General features: G+C 54.4%; 5 protein-coding genes across 5 annotated transcripts; 3 read left to right on the top strand and 2 right to left on the bottom strand.

Moving 5' to 3' along the window:
* Positions 1-980: 980 nt before the first annotated feature.
* J7T55_008836 (sodium/calcium exchanger protein) lies at positions 981-4,113 on the top strand (the record flags this gene model as incomplete). The annotated part of the gene is made up of 2 exons (XM_053139194.1): positions 981-3,718; positions 3,783-4,113. The coding sequence occupies 2 exons, from the start codon at positions 981-983 to the stop codon at positions 4,111-4,113; spliced, it is 3,069 nt and encodes a 1,022-aa protein (XP_052998108.1).
* A 1,407-nt stretch (positions 4,114-5,520) lies between these two features.
* Positions 5,521-7,346, bottom strand: J7T55_008837 (glycoside hydrolase family 7 protein; the record flags this gene model as incomplete). Its single annotated transcript, XM_053139195.1, has 5 exons — positions 5,521-5,687; positions 5,749-5,776; positions 5,957-6,438; positions 6,614-7,237; positions 7,292-7,346. The coding sequence occupies 5 exons, from the start codon at positions 7,344-7,346 to the stop codon at positions 5,521-5,523; spliced, it is 1,356 nt and encodes a 451-aa protein (XP_052998109.1).
* Positions 7,347-9,183: 1,837 nt separating this feature from the next.
* On the top strand, positions 9,184-10,169 carry J7T55_008838 (dihydroneopterin aldolase family protein; the record flags this gene model as incomplete). Its single annotated transcript, XM_053139196.1, has 2 exons — positions 9,184-9,867; positions 9,942-10,169. 2 exons carry the CDS (start codon positions 9,184-9,186, stop codon positions 10,167-10,169), a joined length of 912 nt encoding a protein of 303 aa, XP_052998110.1.
* Positions 10,170-10,249: 80 nt separating this feature from the next.
* Positions 10,250-10,991, bottom strand: J7T55_008839 (uncharacterized protein; the record flags this gene model as incomplete). Its single annotated transcript, XM_053139197.1, has 2 exons — positions 10,250-10,417; positions 10,473-10,991. 2 exons carry the CDS (start codon positions 10,989-10,991, stop codon positions 10,250-10,252), a joined length of 687 nt encoding a protein of 228 aa, XP_052998111.1.
* A 3,767-nt stretch (positions 10,992-14,758) lies between these two features.
* On the top strand, positions 14,759-16,825 carry J7T55_008840 (utp-glucose-1-phosphate uridylyltransferase; the record flags this gene model as incomplete). The annotated part of the gene is made up of 3 exons (XM_053139198.1): positions 14,759-14,875; positions 15,306-15,401; positions 15,458-16,825. The coding sequence occupies 3 exons, from the start codon at positions 14,759-14,761 to the stop codon at positions 16,823-16,825; spliced, it is 1,581 nt and encodes a 526-aa protein (XP_052998112.1).
* Between the last annotated feature and the right edge of the window lie 131 nt (positions 16,826-16,956).

Here is a 16,956-nt window from a genome sequence, read left to right on the forward strand (position 1 = left end):
GATCGTCCTCAGACACCCAGACCTGAGTCTGGATCCATGGAGCGAGTGGCACGATGCCACCACATGCGCAGCTGTGCATGGTCATGGTAGCCTATCTACCCGTACCACGGTGCTGGGTTTCCCAGAGTTGGATGGATGGGGCATCCCCCCCAGACGTCACCGTGACCGTGGCCGTCCTCGTCCCCGTCCACGCCATGCCTGCTTGCTCGATATTTTAGTCTCACGCAGTGCTGCTACTAGCGAGTCCCTGTTTGCCCTTGCTGATGCCAATTCTGATGCTGGTGCTGTGAGAGGTTTGGGCTGCAAGAGCCACACTGGCCCACAAGATAAGAGAAAGCATCCGAGACAGCAAACCTTGGGGGAAAGCATGGCATTTCATGGCGTCGGCAGCCGTTGGCGGTTCGGTTGACTGTTATAGAGTCGAGTAGATTCTGGGTACATCTATAGCACTGCCTGTCCGTCCCGTCCTACCTCGTGCCTACTGTGTGCTGCGTAACAATCCGTTCCGTCCCAGTCGACCTCCTCCACCAACCCCGTCCACCTGCATACGTCAGTCGCGTGTTCTGCATTCGGCCTACCTAACTAAGGTGCATCTGAATACCTGATTCTTAGTTCCGCCGCCACAGCACCCATCAACCACCACTCAAACCCAATCTATTATTCTGCCCTAGATATCGCAACGACTGGGTGGCCTCTTGTGACCTTTCCTGTATTTGTTGCTTTCATTGCACCTAGCATTATTCATTTATTCCTCCATTCGTTTCATTCCTTGTGTTGCCGACGAGCTGTCGTCACTCGACCCAAGTCAGTCAGTCAGTCAGCTTTCGCCTCCAACCTCCGAATGACACGGACGTTCGAAAAAGCCATCACTTTCCACCATCGCCAGAGCTCACGTGCACACCTGTTGATGCTCCAGGCGGCCTGATTTCGGCATTCAGAGCCTGACCCATCATGTCCTCGCCTTCTCAGACATCATCAGCATGGATAAATCCAAGAATGGCCGGCCACGGTACAATCCGAGGCCGTTATGCGCGACCGTCCTCCTCATGACTTTGCTGGCCACGTATTCTCTCTTCCTGAAAGACTGGTCGCCCAAATCGGCCGCGCCAGCCAAACTCTTTGCGAGGGATGAAGAAGTGGTCTGCGATGATGTCTACCAGGCCCAGGATCAGTGCGCATTCGTGCGCGCACATTGCCTCGAAGATGAGCCCGGCTTGGTCTCCTATCTCACCTTTTACTTCTGCACTCTTGCCAAGGTTAAACCTATAGCCTTTATGCTTCTAGCACTCTGGCTCGGCCTGCTCTTCTCCACCATCGGGATCGCCGCGAGCGACTTCTTCAGTGTCAACCTCAGCACCATCGCAAGCGTTCTTGGCCTGCCAGAAAGTCTGGCTGGCGTCACCTTTTTGGCTTTTGGGAATGGCTCGCCCGACGTCTTCAGCACCTTTGCCGCCATGAACTCTAACAGCGGTAGCATGGCCATAGGCGAGTTGATCGGGGCAGCTGGCTTTATCACCGCTGTTGTTGCTGGCTCGATGGCTCTAGTCCGCGAGTTCAAGGTCAGCAGGAAGACCTTCGTGCGCGACATTGTCTTCTTCATCCTTGCTGTGAGCTTCACAATGCTATTCCTCACGGATGGTAAGATACATCTCTGGGAGTGTGCATTCATGATCGGCTTCTACGTCTTCTACGTCTGCTTTGTGGTCGGGTGGCATTGGTTCTCCTCGAGAAGGCAGAAGAGGCGCACTAAGGAAGCGGCTTCACACAACCACTACTCAGGTGCTTCCATTCAGGCTGGGGATGAGATTGAGCCTTATCATGATGATTCTGGTGATGACGAAGATGACGATAGGGTGGGTTCACGCAGAGCGTCCAGTCACTTGCCAGACATCAGCGCTTTGGAAAATGGCCCCCGGATCAATGCCGACGGGTCATCGCAGGACGACGAAGATGATGATGATCAAAAGCGACATATTGCGTCCGAGATGACGAGCAGCATGCGTGTTAACCGTCCTCGTGGCAGAAGAAGCCACACTACTATCACTCCTATCCGGCCGAGCTTGGTAGGAGCACTCGAGTTCAGGTCGATATTATCCTCCTTGCAAAGGTCTCGGAATATGCGTATGGCTCCATTGACTCGAGGCTACTCCGACTACAATTCTGCAGGCCTTCTGGCTCGCAGGAGCACGGATTTGCTACAGTTTGAGGCAGACAACGACGACACAACAGCACAAACACAACCTTCGCTGACTAGGGACAGGGCGTTGTCGTCTGGAGATGTGCCCCGTAACTTTCAGAATGAGGATATAATTAGTCCTCCGATGCTCAAGGCCGACCCGGCAACGGAAGAGACGTCCGGCCATTTTGGAGATGCGGCACAGGGGCGCGCATGTAAAAGCCCTTCGGTCTCAACTTCGCACATGCTCAGGCCAGTGGACCAACGTGCGGCTGGCGAGGGGGGGAGGGAAAGAACACCCAGCCCTGCGGTCCCAACCACGATAGGTGGTCGTCTTGCACCGCCCGACATTCGCCCGCGGCTGGCCGCACAGCCTCCAGAGCTGGTCCCAGAGCACCCGGAGCCCACGAGGCCCAAAGCTTCCACCCCAGCCCTTTCTCTGCAGATACCAAGCCCGAAGTTAGGGCCAAGTCAAACCTCATCGCCGGCTTTGTCGCCTTTTCCTGGTTACCACGACTCGCCCGTTCATGATGGGCGACGGTCTCCACAACGGGGACGGTCACACTCGGTATTGGCTCCACATTCGGTTCTGGAGGACCATATTCCGGGCCTTGACCTTCCTGAATCTCCAAAGCCTGTAAGGTGGTGGCCCTACAGCATGCTGCCACCTCCACATGTTCTGTGGCGAATCATGTTGCCGACTATGCAAGGTTGGCGGGAGAAAAGCATATGGGACAAACTATTCAGCGTCTTTTCAGCGCCAACCGTGTTCTTCTTGGTTGCTACACTGCCAGTCGTCGAGACTGAGGATCATTGCGATGATGCAACGTCGGAAGATGGCCTCCAGTCGTCTCAGATTCCTAACGGTCTGGGTATCAACCCCCCTGCTATTGCAGTAGAAAATCAGACCGCGGTTCGGCCAGAGACGGAATGGCAAGAATACAGAAGGCGCTCGCGGTCTACAAGGTCTCGATCATCGAGTGCTTCGCGATACGCCTTGAGCGTTGGTGTTACGCCCGAGCTGGAAAATCATCAGGAATTCCCAGGCTTTCTGCCTCCTCCAAATCCGCAAATTGGGCAGCCAATGTCGGTGTCAGGAGTTGGTTCAGAGCCCACGACACTGGATGACGAGTCTGGCTCTTGGAACAGATGGCTCGTCGCGCTTCAGCTTTTCACAGGTCCCCTATTCACCATGTTCATAGTATGGGCCAAGTACATGGATCAACCAGTCAAGACTCTGGTGAAGATGATCCTGTATTCGCTTCTGACCTCTCTCATCCTCCTCGCCGTGCTGCTTCTTTCTACGTCACCGACCACGAAACCGCGATACCACTTCCTCTTCTGCTTTCTCGGCTTCATCATCGCTATTGCATGGATCTCGACGATAGCCGAGGAAGTCGTCGGAGTCCTAAAAGCGGTTGGCGTCATCCTCGGCATGTCCGAAGCAATCCTCGGCTTGACAATTTTCGCCGTGGGTAACTCGGTCGGCGACCTAGTCGCCGATATCACGGTCGCGCGTTTGGGTTATCCTGTCATGGCTTTGTAAGTTGCTTTCCTGGCTTCTGCTGCACCACACTTGTCCAAGTCCTTTGCTAACAGATCCTAGATCGGCTTGTTTCGGCGGACCAATGCTGAACATCCTCCTTGGCATTGGACTTGGAGGAACGTACATGAGTATCAAGGGCGCGAACCACCATCACAAGAAGCATCCAGACGAGCCTCTTCATTACAAAGCCTACCACATCCAAGTCACAGGCACCTTGTTCATATCCGCCATCACGGTCCTAGTGACGCTCATCACACTCCTCGTCCTGGTCCCCACCAACAAGTGGATGATGACAAGGAAGATCGGGCTGACCTTGATAACGCTGTGGACTGTGAGCACCATTGTCAACGTTATTGTTGAAGTGACGGGGGTATGGTCCGCTGTAGCTTGAATAGTATAAGGCGAGCGCGAGTAGGAATAGCTAGAAGCACTGTATTCATTTCGTTTGTGTTGCACATCGAGGAGTTGGATGGTGCTTTGGAATATACTATAGATTGTGTTTGCCTTCTTATGTGCATCAAAGAAGCACAAGCGCATGGATTCATAGCAAAATACAAGCCTTTCTCATTTAGAATATCAATAATTGTACGGGTGGCCGCTGTCTAACAAAACACCCGGGATAAGTCTGCTACTTTTCTCCACCACCGAATCGCTCTTCTGTTGTGGTCCAGGGCACGGGGCGTGTGGTAAAGGCAATCATTGGCTCTGCGCCACGCGCGTTTTAGAGTGGAGCTACATCATCAAGTAGGCCAATTCCTACTTAAGGATGAATATCCCAAAATCGTTTGCGCAACCAGAGCAGTCTTATATAATTAGGACGTAACAAGTCTCTCTCTATACGTCTCTGTACTTGAGTATATATATGAAGCTCTCTATATAAGTCTATGTATATAAGTCATCCCACGTAAGTATATGTGTGTAGGTCTAATATACATAGTTCACAGGGCACCACTGGTAGTGAAATGCCTCTTCGTGGAATTCGGTACTGCTCCTTGTCCGTGCCAGCTTTTCAGCCTAAAATGCAAGCATACCATCTGCACAAAAGATCTCTCAAACCACTCTTATCATTTGATTGCCCTTTACAGTTCTAGCCCGAAATTAAATTAAATTAACTCTGCAACAGATATATGATGTCCTTGATGCTAATTTTGAGCCTCATTTCGTATCACATGTTAGTCATTGCAACTGAGTAACTCGCGTATTTCAGATTGTGGTAGTGAATAGGGGGGGCCAGTCACGTGGAGCGTACTACATCTTTAAATAGGGTGCCCTGGGGCCCTTCTGCCCTCAGAACCACAACCAAGCCCACTTCGGTAGCTATTGTGGCATGGAAGACTTGGTCTGGCAAATGTGTGATTGTTTGTATCCGAAGTGGGCTTGGTTGTGGTTCTGAGGGCAGAAGGGCCCCAGGGCACCCTATTTAAAGACGTAGTATGCTCCACGTGACTGACCCCCCCTATTCACTACCACACAGATCTTACCAACCTGTGTAAAGACATCCCTCACAACGCTCAGACACGGCACTTCCGACATCCGCAATTTGAGTTAGGTAAAGTGTATGTGCATGTATGTTCAGTCTGTAGAAAAATAAGGTTCCTAACTATATACAAGAAGGAAAGCTTGGCCAGATGCAGCAAAAGACATCAAGTCTATCCACCTTCCTCTAAAAAGAAGTCTCGCCCCACGTTGTATGTGTATGTATCCCGTCCCTGACCAATTTCCTCTCTATGAAGCTGAGTCTATCGTCTTGCCTTAACCAGTGACCGGAGCTCTCAAAATCCTTGCCTGGGGACCCGCTCTAAGCAGTGAAGGTGGAGTTCAGCGAGCCGAACTTGATGTTGCTGTACACGACGCTGGCGTCGGGGTGGGCAGACTCCACGGTCTCGGGCAGACCGGCCGCCGGGTCGCAGGTGCCGCGGGCAACACCCAGGCCGGTCTTGTCAGGGGGGTAGCTGCTGTCGAGCCCTGGTATACGTTAATACCTGCTTTGTATGGGCAATCGTAGCAGGAGAAGGGTTATACTTACAGTTCATGGAAACCGCATGATCGTCCCACTGCGTTTATATTAGTCAGATTTGAAGAGAATTATTTAAGAAAGATTTGACCGTGGGGTACGGCCCGAGCTATAGCCCAAGAAGGGAGCTGAAGCCCAGGGGTGGGAAGGCAGATAAATGGATGGATATGGCAGGCATGGGATGCTTGCAAAATGACAACATTCTCAGGGGGCTACTTACGATGGACAGGACCAGAACCATGCTCTTCAGAGCCTCGCCCATCTTGGCGAGACCTCCCTTGGTCTTGAAGTAGTTGTTGTCACCGAAGGCGGTCTTCTGCTGCTCGCAGAAGCCATCGGTGATGGAGTTGGCGGCGTCGACGCCGGCAATGCTGGACATAGAGTTGGGGATGGTCTTGCCGTCCTGGACGTAGAAGCGCTTGATGTCGGAGAGGGTTCCGGCGTCGGTGCCGTCGTCGGTGATGAACTGGGTCACGACGGTGATGGGCTTGGAGGTGTCGACGGTCAGACCGGTGCCGTAGAAGGTCGTGTCGCCCATGCGGTACGAGTTGAAGTCGCAGCCGTCCTTGTCACACACACCGGAGTAGCGGCTGTCGCCCGCGCCGCAGTCCGCCTCGCTCTCGCAGCGAGTCTGCCCGTCCACGGAGCACGGGTGGGGAGTGTATGCGGTTGAGACAAGGTTAGCCTCCCAGATGTCCATTTCTGTAGCATTTTAAGTTAGCAATCAAAGTAATGACAGAATTTAACTTGAAAACAGGTCGAAGGCCACCATATGCACATAGTCTGTCTCAAAACTGCGGCCTAAAAAAGGGGCAGTGAAACAGACCACGGACACAGCAGATATCTGTCCCTGGCGAAGGTAAAAGTAGTAACGAACCTGAGCAGCATGAGCCGTACTGTCCTGTTCCCGAGTTCTCATCAGTTCCATTCCATCCTACGCTGTTGGCTTCGCCGTTGATGAACTTGACGTCCTGGGGGCATTGCGCGTCGCAGTAGCCGGTTCCATAGGCGGCGCCAGCCTTGTTGGTCGAGTACTTGGACAGGCCACCATCGGCATCCATCTGTGCGAAGTAGACAGCTCCGTTGAGTCCGCAAGGCAGGTTGGACACGTCAACATCGAAGGTGAACTCCTTGTTGAGCAAGTTGAACATCTTGTACGCGCTGTCGGACTCGAGAAGATACAGACGGGAGCCGACGTTCTTTCCGTTGGTGTTCTCCTTGACGAATGACAACTTCAAGGCGCCGCTCTCGGGCGTGGTGATTCCGTAGGTCGCCTCATAGTCTGCACCATCGATGGCACAGTTTTGGGCGCACGTCTTTCCGTCAGGGCACAGAGTTGCGTCCCACTTGTTACCGGTGTAGCAGTTGGTGTAGCCGGTAGTTGTGTGAGCCCATCGCCAGTTGGCATCAAGCACAGCCTTGGTCGACTCCGTGGTGCAACCGGAGTCAGAGCAAGTGGAGATGGGCAGAGCTGGGTGAACCTCAGGAGTGTTGGTGCCAACTGTTGATCATTAGCATTGGATCTCCTGGACTCAAGACAAGACGGGAAACTTACTCTGCTGTCCGAGGACGGCCGAGGCCAAGGAGAGAGCCGCAGCTGATCGATACATCGTGATGTATCGACAGTGAACCAACACTTATAGAAGAGAAGAAACAAGGCGGCAAAAGACTCTCACAGAGAATGGAATGTGGTATGAGACCAAGTGAAGGCTATTGAGGATGGCGATACTATTCTGTTGACATCTGAAGTCGTGCTCTAGTTCTTATATACCTGGGAACAGTTGGTGAGCACATCCCCGTTGGCCCCTTTTTCATCCTTCTTCGACCGGCTCATGGCCCTTCTATTCCGAAGGATAATCTTCCAGCCAGGCCCGCCAGCTGTCGATCCCCACAGACAGCGGAAGCTACCATGTAGAGAAGGTCGTTGAAGATGTGGAGCAAGCGCGAAGCCACAGCCGCTCCCCGGCGGGTGATCCATGGCTGCCCGTCGCCCGTACTCGCCCACGATGACGCCGAAGACCCGTTATCAGCACTGCTCCCACTCCTCCGGGAGGGTTCAGGGCCAGGTAGGCGGCTAGGGGGTCACATCCCATGAGGGCCAGCCTGGCGCAGATTGCAGTGGTGCACTGGTGCGAGATGCATATAGAGTTGGAATGAGACTCTGCTTCGGCTAACCTGGATGGAGGAGCTGGGAGCGTTGCGATTGGAAGGAGGCCCTCTCGAAGGCACATGCATTGTCGATCGAGTGGGCAGAGGCCGGGACACCAAGGCGAGATAAATTAAGCGGCTCGGAGGCATAGTGACCGAGAAGTCATCTGCCATATAAATCCAGCCCAAATAGGTCGAGGCCCCATTACCGCGTTGTGCCCACTTGAAACGTAAGTAGCCATCCGCCAAGGCTAGGCTAAAGAGGAAACAATTGCATCCCGTTGGCTCTGCATGGATGGGCTTGCAGTCCCGCAGCTTGCAGGCATATACACACACCGTGGCAGTTATAATCTGGGGTCTGCCGACGCTATGCAACGCGCCACAATGTCTCTGAGACAAGCCCTGCCGTGATGAGCTTGTCGCTATCAAGGCCAGTGCCGAGATGGATGCCCAGCTGCCGCCCAGCTGTCGCCTCCATCTGTTACCAAATTTTACAACGAGAGCAGGTTCTGGGCCTCATGGTGATCTGCTGCTAAGCACTTGCCCAGCAGCGTGACAGAGATCCGAGAAGGAGATGACTCGAGACCAGTCGACTACCAAGATTGAAGGCTTCAGGGTAGAACCAACGACTGTGTCCGCCAAGGACGCAGCATGCCATGATAATATATTAAACGGCTGCACTCCTGTGCGGTCCGAAGATAAGCCGGAGTTTGGTGACTGGTTTGCCCAGCGGCTACCTACATCCCTTACACGCACAGGGACATGTTGTCTGTAGCACGACGGGCTGACTGGGTAATGAAGGGGACACAAGGGGCCCGGGACGCCGGGCATGTGAACCGGAGGGCAGTGGGATGCGAAGCTTAGAGAGAGAGAGAGAGGTGTCTGCACGTGTCGTCGGTCAAATGCCAGTGCTAGACTATGTCGTGGCGTTGAGCAAAGCTGGGGGAAATGATCCGCTCCGGGAAAATTACTTTGAGGAAAAACGGCGTTCCTGGCCTAAGCAGAGGACAGCCAATTCGGATGCCCACACTTCGCGCCGAGTCTGTTCTCCACCTACCCCTGAACCCTGACCAGGAGAACCCCTAGGATCATCGATCCATTCTTGAGCAGCATCACGGGTCAACAGCCTTTTGGAGATCGACATTCAGCCGTCTTGGAAAACAAACATCAAGGCTGCATAGGGTGGTGGCTCAAGGTTGCCCGCGTCGTCAGCTCCCTGTTCCTGATTAGTACAGATATCTGACCCCGGAACATCTCGCCCAAGAAACCGCCCCTTCCCCCCTCTTCTTGCCTTGCATCATGAGCCTTCGCTCCTCATGGACGGTCCGCCACGCCGCGGGCGAGCCCCTCGCCGTTGTGCGCGTGCGCAACCTGCAGAGCACCGTCGTGGGGCCGCAGGACGCTTGGGGCCGCGAGAAGCTGCTGCAGCCGCTGCTGGTGTCGGCTGAGCTGCACTTCTCGCGAGCCTTCGGCGCCGCCGCCGCCGCCGACAACGTGACCAGCGGCGACACGGTGCACTACGGCTCGCTGAGCAAGCTGATCCTGGCCTGCGTCGACAAGTCAAACCAGCACGCCGAGTTCCAGGACGCCAACATCGACCTCCGCGTGCTGCTCGAGATGATCTGGATCGTCCTCACCGGCCGCAACGTCGACGGCGCCGACGCCGAGCCCGAGGCCGCCCCGCTGCTGGACCGCTCCCGCCTCAGGTACATCTCCCTGACCGTGTGCCTGCCCAAGGCCTCGCTCCTGGGCGAGGGCGTGAGCCTGACCGCCTCCAACGTCTATGCGCCCTTCACCGTTGGGCCCGCGGCGCTGTCCATGTATGGGCTCTGCCTGAAGCTCCACAGGCTGCGGGTGCCCGTCTTGATAGGGGTTAACGCCAACGAGAGGCAGGCGAAGCAGTTTGTCGTTGTCGACGTGGAGGTTGACAAGCTTGATTACTACCCTGACATCTATTGCGAGCTGGAGAAGATTGTCGTCCAGGTACGGTGCACCTCTATCTGTCTAATCTGTATTTCCGTCTTCTATTGAGTGTCTTGTGTTGACAGTCTTATCAGGCCCTGGAAAAGTCCTCCTTTGAGACGCTTGAGGCCCTTGGTGCGCATCTGACCAACACCGTTACGAAAGACTTCAAGCCCAACCCTGACGAGCTCTTTACCGGTGACGAGGGCTGGCAAGTGAAGGTCAGCATGGAGAAGCCCACCGCTGTTCCATTTGCCGACTGCCCGGTCGTTGAGGTTCGAGCTTCTGCAGCGGTCACCAACGGCAACCGGTCACACCGCTAAGCCGTGAAGAAGTACCGGAACCTTTTTGGGGCCAGCCCATGATCCCAGGCAGGAGAAACGTGCAGACCTCGATGGGTCATTCATGTTAACCTCGCCAAATTGCCGGCGGGGTTGAATTTCTGGCAGCGAGGGACGTCACCGTTTGTCACATGCCGCACAAAGTCCGGATCGGGGTCGAACAACATGACGTGAATATGCTCCACGGAGTGAACCGACTTGAGACTCGGTGGATTTTTGAACCATATGCGCTGTGGCTCCACGTCAGCTTAAACGCTTCCTCTGCATGGGCGGAGCGTCACTGACCTTGTCTTGTGACACGCGGGGCGAAAAGGTCCTGTCCACAAACGCCTCGATCTCAGCCTCCGTTTCGCGGTCGTCTGGCAGGTCGAACTTCGTCCAAACAACTAGATGCACGATGCGTTTGTCCAGGCCATATGGCCAGTCGTTCATCAAGATCTTGAAATCCTCGTGGCACTCGAATGGCCTGCTTCCCCGGGGCACGACGGGCTCGTGCCAGCACAGCCTCTCTTTCAGCATGAAGTTCATGACGCTCCCATAGGCACGCTTGAGCTCCCAAATATACTCTCGGTACCTTCGCAGATCAGATGGCCACCGTCGGAAATCGGCAAGCCTGTCTGTGCGGATGAAGCCCACGACCTCCTGCCACGTCTGCACGCGATATTCCTCGTTAGGCGTGCCGATGATGCCGACGTCTTTGTTGCTGACATCGCGCAGAAACTCTGGGCATTTTTCCTCGCGGTCTTCTGGTGGGATGTTGACTTGCCAGTAAGGCAAAGGATCGGGGTATGAATAGCTACCCATTGTGGAATGTGTAATGTCTCTGCAGTAGCAGCTCTGACAGGCCACTTCTGCAGTTGGGAATAGTAATGAAAGAAAATCAATTATAGAACTTAGAGAGATGACGCACGTAATCAAACGGCTCATCTGTAATACTTATTGTTTAATTCGCATCGACATGCCTCGAGTCGGTGAATGAATGGGTCGATTGACCAAGTGAATGGTGTTAAGCCAGGAATGTTCACTCGAAGGATGTGGCGGGCTGCTTGTGGGATCCCGCCGCGGAGCAACCTCCTTTCCAAACAAAGCGGTCATGTCAAAAAGAGGCCCCGGCTGCCCAGACGGAAAGAGGCATCCTCACGTTCGGGTGGTTTGTTCTCTTAAGGTTGGAAGTGGAAAAGCCAAAGGGAAATCGAGGGACATCGAGGGGCCCACACATGGAGACTCGGTGTGAAAGGACAACACAATCGACTAGATTACGGCATGAACAGCAATGCGTTTTCATCATTGGCCTGCCGATCATTCACGGACCCGGTGCCTGGGGAGACCCAGCCGGCTGGAGCGGGAGCCGGCTGCCCGTCTTCGGCTGAAGGTGAAGCTTCGCAAATCGCAGAGTATCGCAGCGCACGCAGCATTTGCTGGTGTTGAGCGCAATTGCACCCACCCCCTACTTGAGCTTGCAGTGATCTGTACCTAGGTACCTGTGTGGGAATAAGTCTAGGTGGTGGTCGGTACCACGCAGCAGTAGTGCCCAAGCATTTTAGTTAAGTGGGCTTACGGAAAGTCTCGGCATCTGGACTCTGTCTTGGCAGCACAATACCTAGTAGCCCAACGTGCATTTGCTACTCGCAGCCTCTTGTTCATTAATTCCATCTCTTCTATCTCATCTCATCTCACCTTATCTCACCTTATCTTGCCTCATCTCACTCTTCTCAGCACATCTCTTCTTGAGCTGTCAAGCTACCTGGCTGATTCTTACCTGAGCTCCCACGGTGGCGTTCATCGCAGCGGATGGGGCCTCTTCCACACTCTCAGGTGGCGCCTTCACAGCCCACAGGGCGGCCGAAGCTTGACATTCAGCATTCAGCATCTCATGTCAGAAGACGACATCCATCGTAGTGATCGCAATAGGAGTAGTGGTAGTGGTAATGATATCGTCGAAGGCAAGAACCCCTCTCTCCTGGGCAGCTTGGGAGGGTCAATCTCAGACATACGAGAACGGATGGGGCCCGTCGGGGACGGGGGCCCAGTTCATGGAGACCTTCTAGAAGCTATTGACGTTGGCAAGCATCTCGGATGATACGTCGCCTCTCCGGGCTCAGGGACTAAGGAGGGTCCACCACGTCCGGGACTTGGACGTCGTCGTCGGCCGCCCCTGCGCAGTAGTGGTGGTCTAACAGTAGCGAGCATGGCTCCCCACGTGGGGCGTTTTAGGGGCATGAGTTGATCACTGCCACGACCACATACATATATGCAACATGCACAGTGGGTACCGACCATGGGCCGCCTGCGGCCGCCTCCGCGAGAACACGGGGGCCTGACATGCTGGCTGGCTGTGCATGAGAAGCTGTGGCGGGGCAACAAAACAGAGGGCTCGAACAACGATCCGAGCTTGGGCACACCGATGTTGTTGGATCTGCCATGTCTGCAAAGCCCGTGAACAACAAGCCACATTGCCAGGTGAGAGCCGAGCGTCGGATCCGCCAGCCTGGTTGGAGCTTCCGAGGGGTCCAGCACAAAGGGGCGCCTAACCCGACTGAGCACCATCAGCCCCAGTTGAACCGTCCCAAATTTAACGACGCCGGATTTCTTGTGGCGTGGCTGTTACTGGGACAGCCAGGGACAGGCTGCCTATTGCCAATATGTATTCATTTCCAGGAAGCTTGACAGCATCGCTGTGACAACAGCGGGCTGAACTTTTGTGATTATTACGAGGCCCGTTGCCTGTCGACAGCTCGAGTTGAATGAGTCGCTAAATTTCCCCTGTCCCACCCGCCCACCAGCCCACCGGCCGGGCGCCCTGTCGGGTATCGTGGCCCCTCGACAGGTTCCAAGGTTGTTTTTAGCTCCCGCTGGACGACATGGGGGGTCCCAATCGGGCGACTGTTGAAGCTGCAGGTGTTGATCAGCGAGGCGTTAGTGATGGATGTATCTGCCTTCCTCTTGGGTGCAATCCTGGATGCGAATTGCTCTCGAAGCAAGCTGGGAAGAGGCAAGACTTGTCCGACCTCGTCTTATGTCATTTAGGATTTTGGGATCTGCCCTGTCATAAAAAACCAAATCTGATGATGGGTCAACTCCGCAGAGGATCGATAAGGTCGCTTGCCCACAGAATTGATAGCTTGCGAGCCGTGTCCCGTAAGATTCTCGCGCGTCCCAACCTACTTGACTTAGAGCTGTTCGCGCGGCCGGCCGCCCCATCGGTGAGCCCGTCTTGGAGGGAGAAAAAAATGAGCGAAAATTGGCAAATAGCTCTAGCAGTGTGTGTGCCTGGCAGGTCTGGTTGCAGCCAAGTGCCAATGTTGGGAAGATTTAATGACAGCAACGCTAAAAGCTTCGCCATTTTCGCCCCTCAACGATCTTCAATGTCACCTCGTGGGCTCGTGGGGGAATGCCGATAAGAGTTGAATGGAACAGCGGCCTGGAAGAGATCTTCGTACCTTTGCACAGGGAAATCGGACACGAGAGGATGAGAAATCTCGCGAACCATGCAGAGCAAGGCCCAGGGGCGGTTATTTTGGTCAATGATCGGCCTGCTGGATGGGAATTTGACAGGCATCCCCTCCATTGAGCTCTCCCAAAGCTTGTTTACCAGCAGCGAAAAAGGAGTCTTGGGGCGGGAGGACGAGAACAGCCTCCCACCCACCACCATGTAGTGTGGTCTACTTCCTCGAGGTACCTCCCGCGCTAACAACATTTGACCGCTCCCACCCAGCACCAGCACCAGCAGCAACACGGCAACAGCGTGGCTTGCCCAGCTTGCCCATATGATTGATTCTCATTGAAAGCTGCCTCCTTTCTTTTCCCACCCCCTGGACCAAAAGCACCAGAGGACCCACTGGAATTTCATCTTTAAAGTTGTCCTTGTCCACGTCGTCCACGTCTGCTCAGTTGTTGTTGTCCTCTTCCTTTCCTCCTTGTCCCTGGCCTGCAAGTTGTCTTTAGAATCGTCAGTTTCGCAGTCGAGATACCCAGACTCCGAGTGTAGACATGTAAGTACAGCAACCACCATCCCGTCACTGCCCAGATGCTTCTTTGTCCACCTCTTCCTGTTCCTGCTGCCATACGGCACATGCTCCATGCTCCATGCTCGAGCTGGCATTGGCCTGTGTCCAACTTCACAAAGGCAGTTCTGCTGCTCAGAGAAGTCGTGACTTCATCCTGTTCAGGTCATCCTGTTCAGGTGTAAGGCGTGGTGGACACCCCATGTTGTGACAAGCACCATTCCTGTAGCCACAGCGACAATCCAAGCTCAAGATTGTCCGTGGGCTGCCTACAGGTCTGGGCGGCAACATGGTGGCAGCAATAGCAGCTTTGAGTAGTAGCAATTTCGCAAATGGGCAATCTCCAATTACGTCAACCCACGCTAATCATTTCTCCTCCTGCCACAGAGACTTCGAGGGAGATCTTGGAGCTTCCCCGCCATTAACTTTCGATATCAACACGACACTCCCTCCGTAAACAAGAGCCTCGACATCTCCATTTCCCCCTGGTGATTTCGAGACACATTCGTTCTCTCTACCTCATCAGAACCACAACCCTGCAGTATTTCCCAGCAGAAATCAGTCAAGATGGCCTCGGCAATCAAGAGTGCTCTGCCCTCCCACCTGAAGCCTGGCAATGCCTCTGGCAACGGCGACGAGTCTGAGTTCTCCGGCAAGCACCATGGCAAGACCCGATCGCACATGGTTAGTACCCCTCGAGATGAATCTGAAGATGCAATCTCTCCATAATTCACATCTCACATCAAATACCACAACCCAACGCCCATTGTGAAGCGGCTCTCACCCACTAAGCACGGCGCATTGGGGGGTCAGTCTGGCAACTGGGCTTGGAACGTGTCCCACCGCCTTTTTCAGCCCTTTTCTCATTTTTGCCCTCAGCCAAAAGGCGCTGCACCTTTTTCAACCAAGCTAGCCGCTTTTTCAGAAATGAGGCAATGGCCAGGTTCTCTTACGGGGCCTACAGTCCATCTTCAGTTCTGTTATTGCTGGCTTGAACGATTTTACACCGTTTCGAAGGGGTTGCCTCCCTAGCAAGCCCCTTTTGACTGCACTGGGCTCTTCTGCGCCCAATTGAACACGAATTACGGACTGAGCTGACTTGTTTGTAATGCAGGCTTTCGAGAACACCTCCACCAACATTGCTGCTGCCCAGATGCGCAATGCGCTGACCTCGCTCAGCGAGACCGTGAAGGACCCAAATGAGAAGAAGGTGAGCAGGCGCAATAGCCTAGAAAGAAAGGCCAACTATACTAACACGATTTGCAGCTGTTCGAGACCGAGATGGACAACTTCTTCTCCTTGTTCCGACGATACCTCAACGACAAGGCCAAGGGCAACTCGGTCGACTGGGACCGCATTGCCCCCCCTGCCGAGGGTCAGGTTGTCGACTACGACGCCCTGGCCAACACGGACTCTGTTGATTTCCTGAACAAGCTTGCTGTCCTGAAGCTTAATGGTGGTCTGGGTACCTCCATGGGCTGCGTTGGCCCCAAGTCCGTCATTGAGGTCCGTGATGGCATGTCCTTCCTGGACCTTTCCGTTCGTCAGGTCGAGTACCTCAACCGAACATACGGCACCAACGTGCCCTTCATCCTGATGAACTCGTTCAACACCAACGATGATACCGCAGCTATCATCAAGAAGTACGAGGGCCACAACGTCGACATCCTCACTTTCAACCAGTCCCGATACCCCAGAATCCACAAGGACTCCCTTCTCCCCGTGCCCAAGGACTTCGACTCCCCTATTAGCGAGTGGTACCCTCCCGGACACGGTGACGTCTTCGAGTCCCTGTACAACTCTGGAATCCTCGACAAGCTTATTGAGCGTGGAATCGAGGTCATCTTCCTGTCCAACGTCGACAACCTGGGCGCTGTCGTCGACCTGCGCATCCTGCAGCACATGTTCGAGAGCAAGTCCGAGTACATCATGGAGCTGACCAACAAGACCAAGGCCGATGTCAAGGGTGGTACCATCATCGACTACGAGGGCTCCGTGCGCCTGCTCGAGATTGCCCAGGTCCCCAAGGAGCATGTCAACGAGTTCAAGTCCATCAAGAAGTTTAAGTACTTCAACACCAACAACATCTGGATGAACATCAACGCCATCAAGCGTGTTGTCGAGAACAACGAGCTCGAGATGGAGATCATCCCCAACGGCAAGTCTATCCCTGGCGACAAGAAGGGCGAGAGCGATATCAGCATCGTCCAACTCGAGACCGCCGTCGGTGCCGCCATTCGTCACTTCAGCAACGCGCACGGTGTCAACGTGCCCCGTCGGCGTTTCCTGCCCGTCAAGACCTGCTCTGACCTGATGCTGGTCAAGTCTGACTTGTACGCCGTTAAGCACGGCCAACTGCAAATGAGCGCCAACCGCTTCGGTGACGCGCCTCTGATCAAGCTGGGATCCGACTTCAAGAAGGTCTCGGACTTCCAGAAGCACATCCCCTCCATCCCCAGGATCATCGAGCTTGACCACCTGACTATCACCGGTGCCGTCAACCTCGGCCGTGGCGTGACGCTCAAGGGCACCGTTATCATCGTTGCCACCGAGGGCAGCACCATCGACATTCCTCCAGGATCCATTCTGGAGAACGTGGTCGTCCAGGGTAGCTTGCGTCTGCTCGAGCATTAAGCTGTTTTGTTATTTCAGGGTGCCTGTCCTGTCGTTTGCATCCTTATATGCTTGCTGCATTGGGCCTTCCTTCCAGCTGGACGTTTCCGCGGACGGAAGAAAAGGGATTCACTGTCTGTGTTGGACACTGG

The sequence above is a fragment of the Diaporthe amygdali genome, assembly GCF_026229845.1.
Source record: "Diaporthe amygdali strain CAA958 chromosome Unknown NODE_4_length_2575358_cov_65_588622, whole genome shotgun sequence".
In the NCBI taxonomy this organism is placed as follows: domain Eukaryota; kingdom Fungi; phylum Ascomycota; class Sordariomycetes; order Diaporthales; family Diaporthaceae; genus Diaporthe; species Diaporthe amygdali.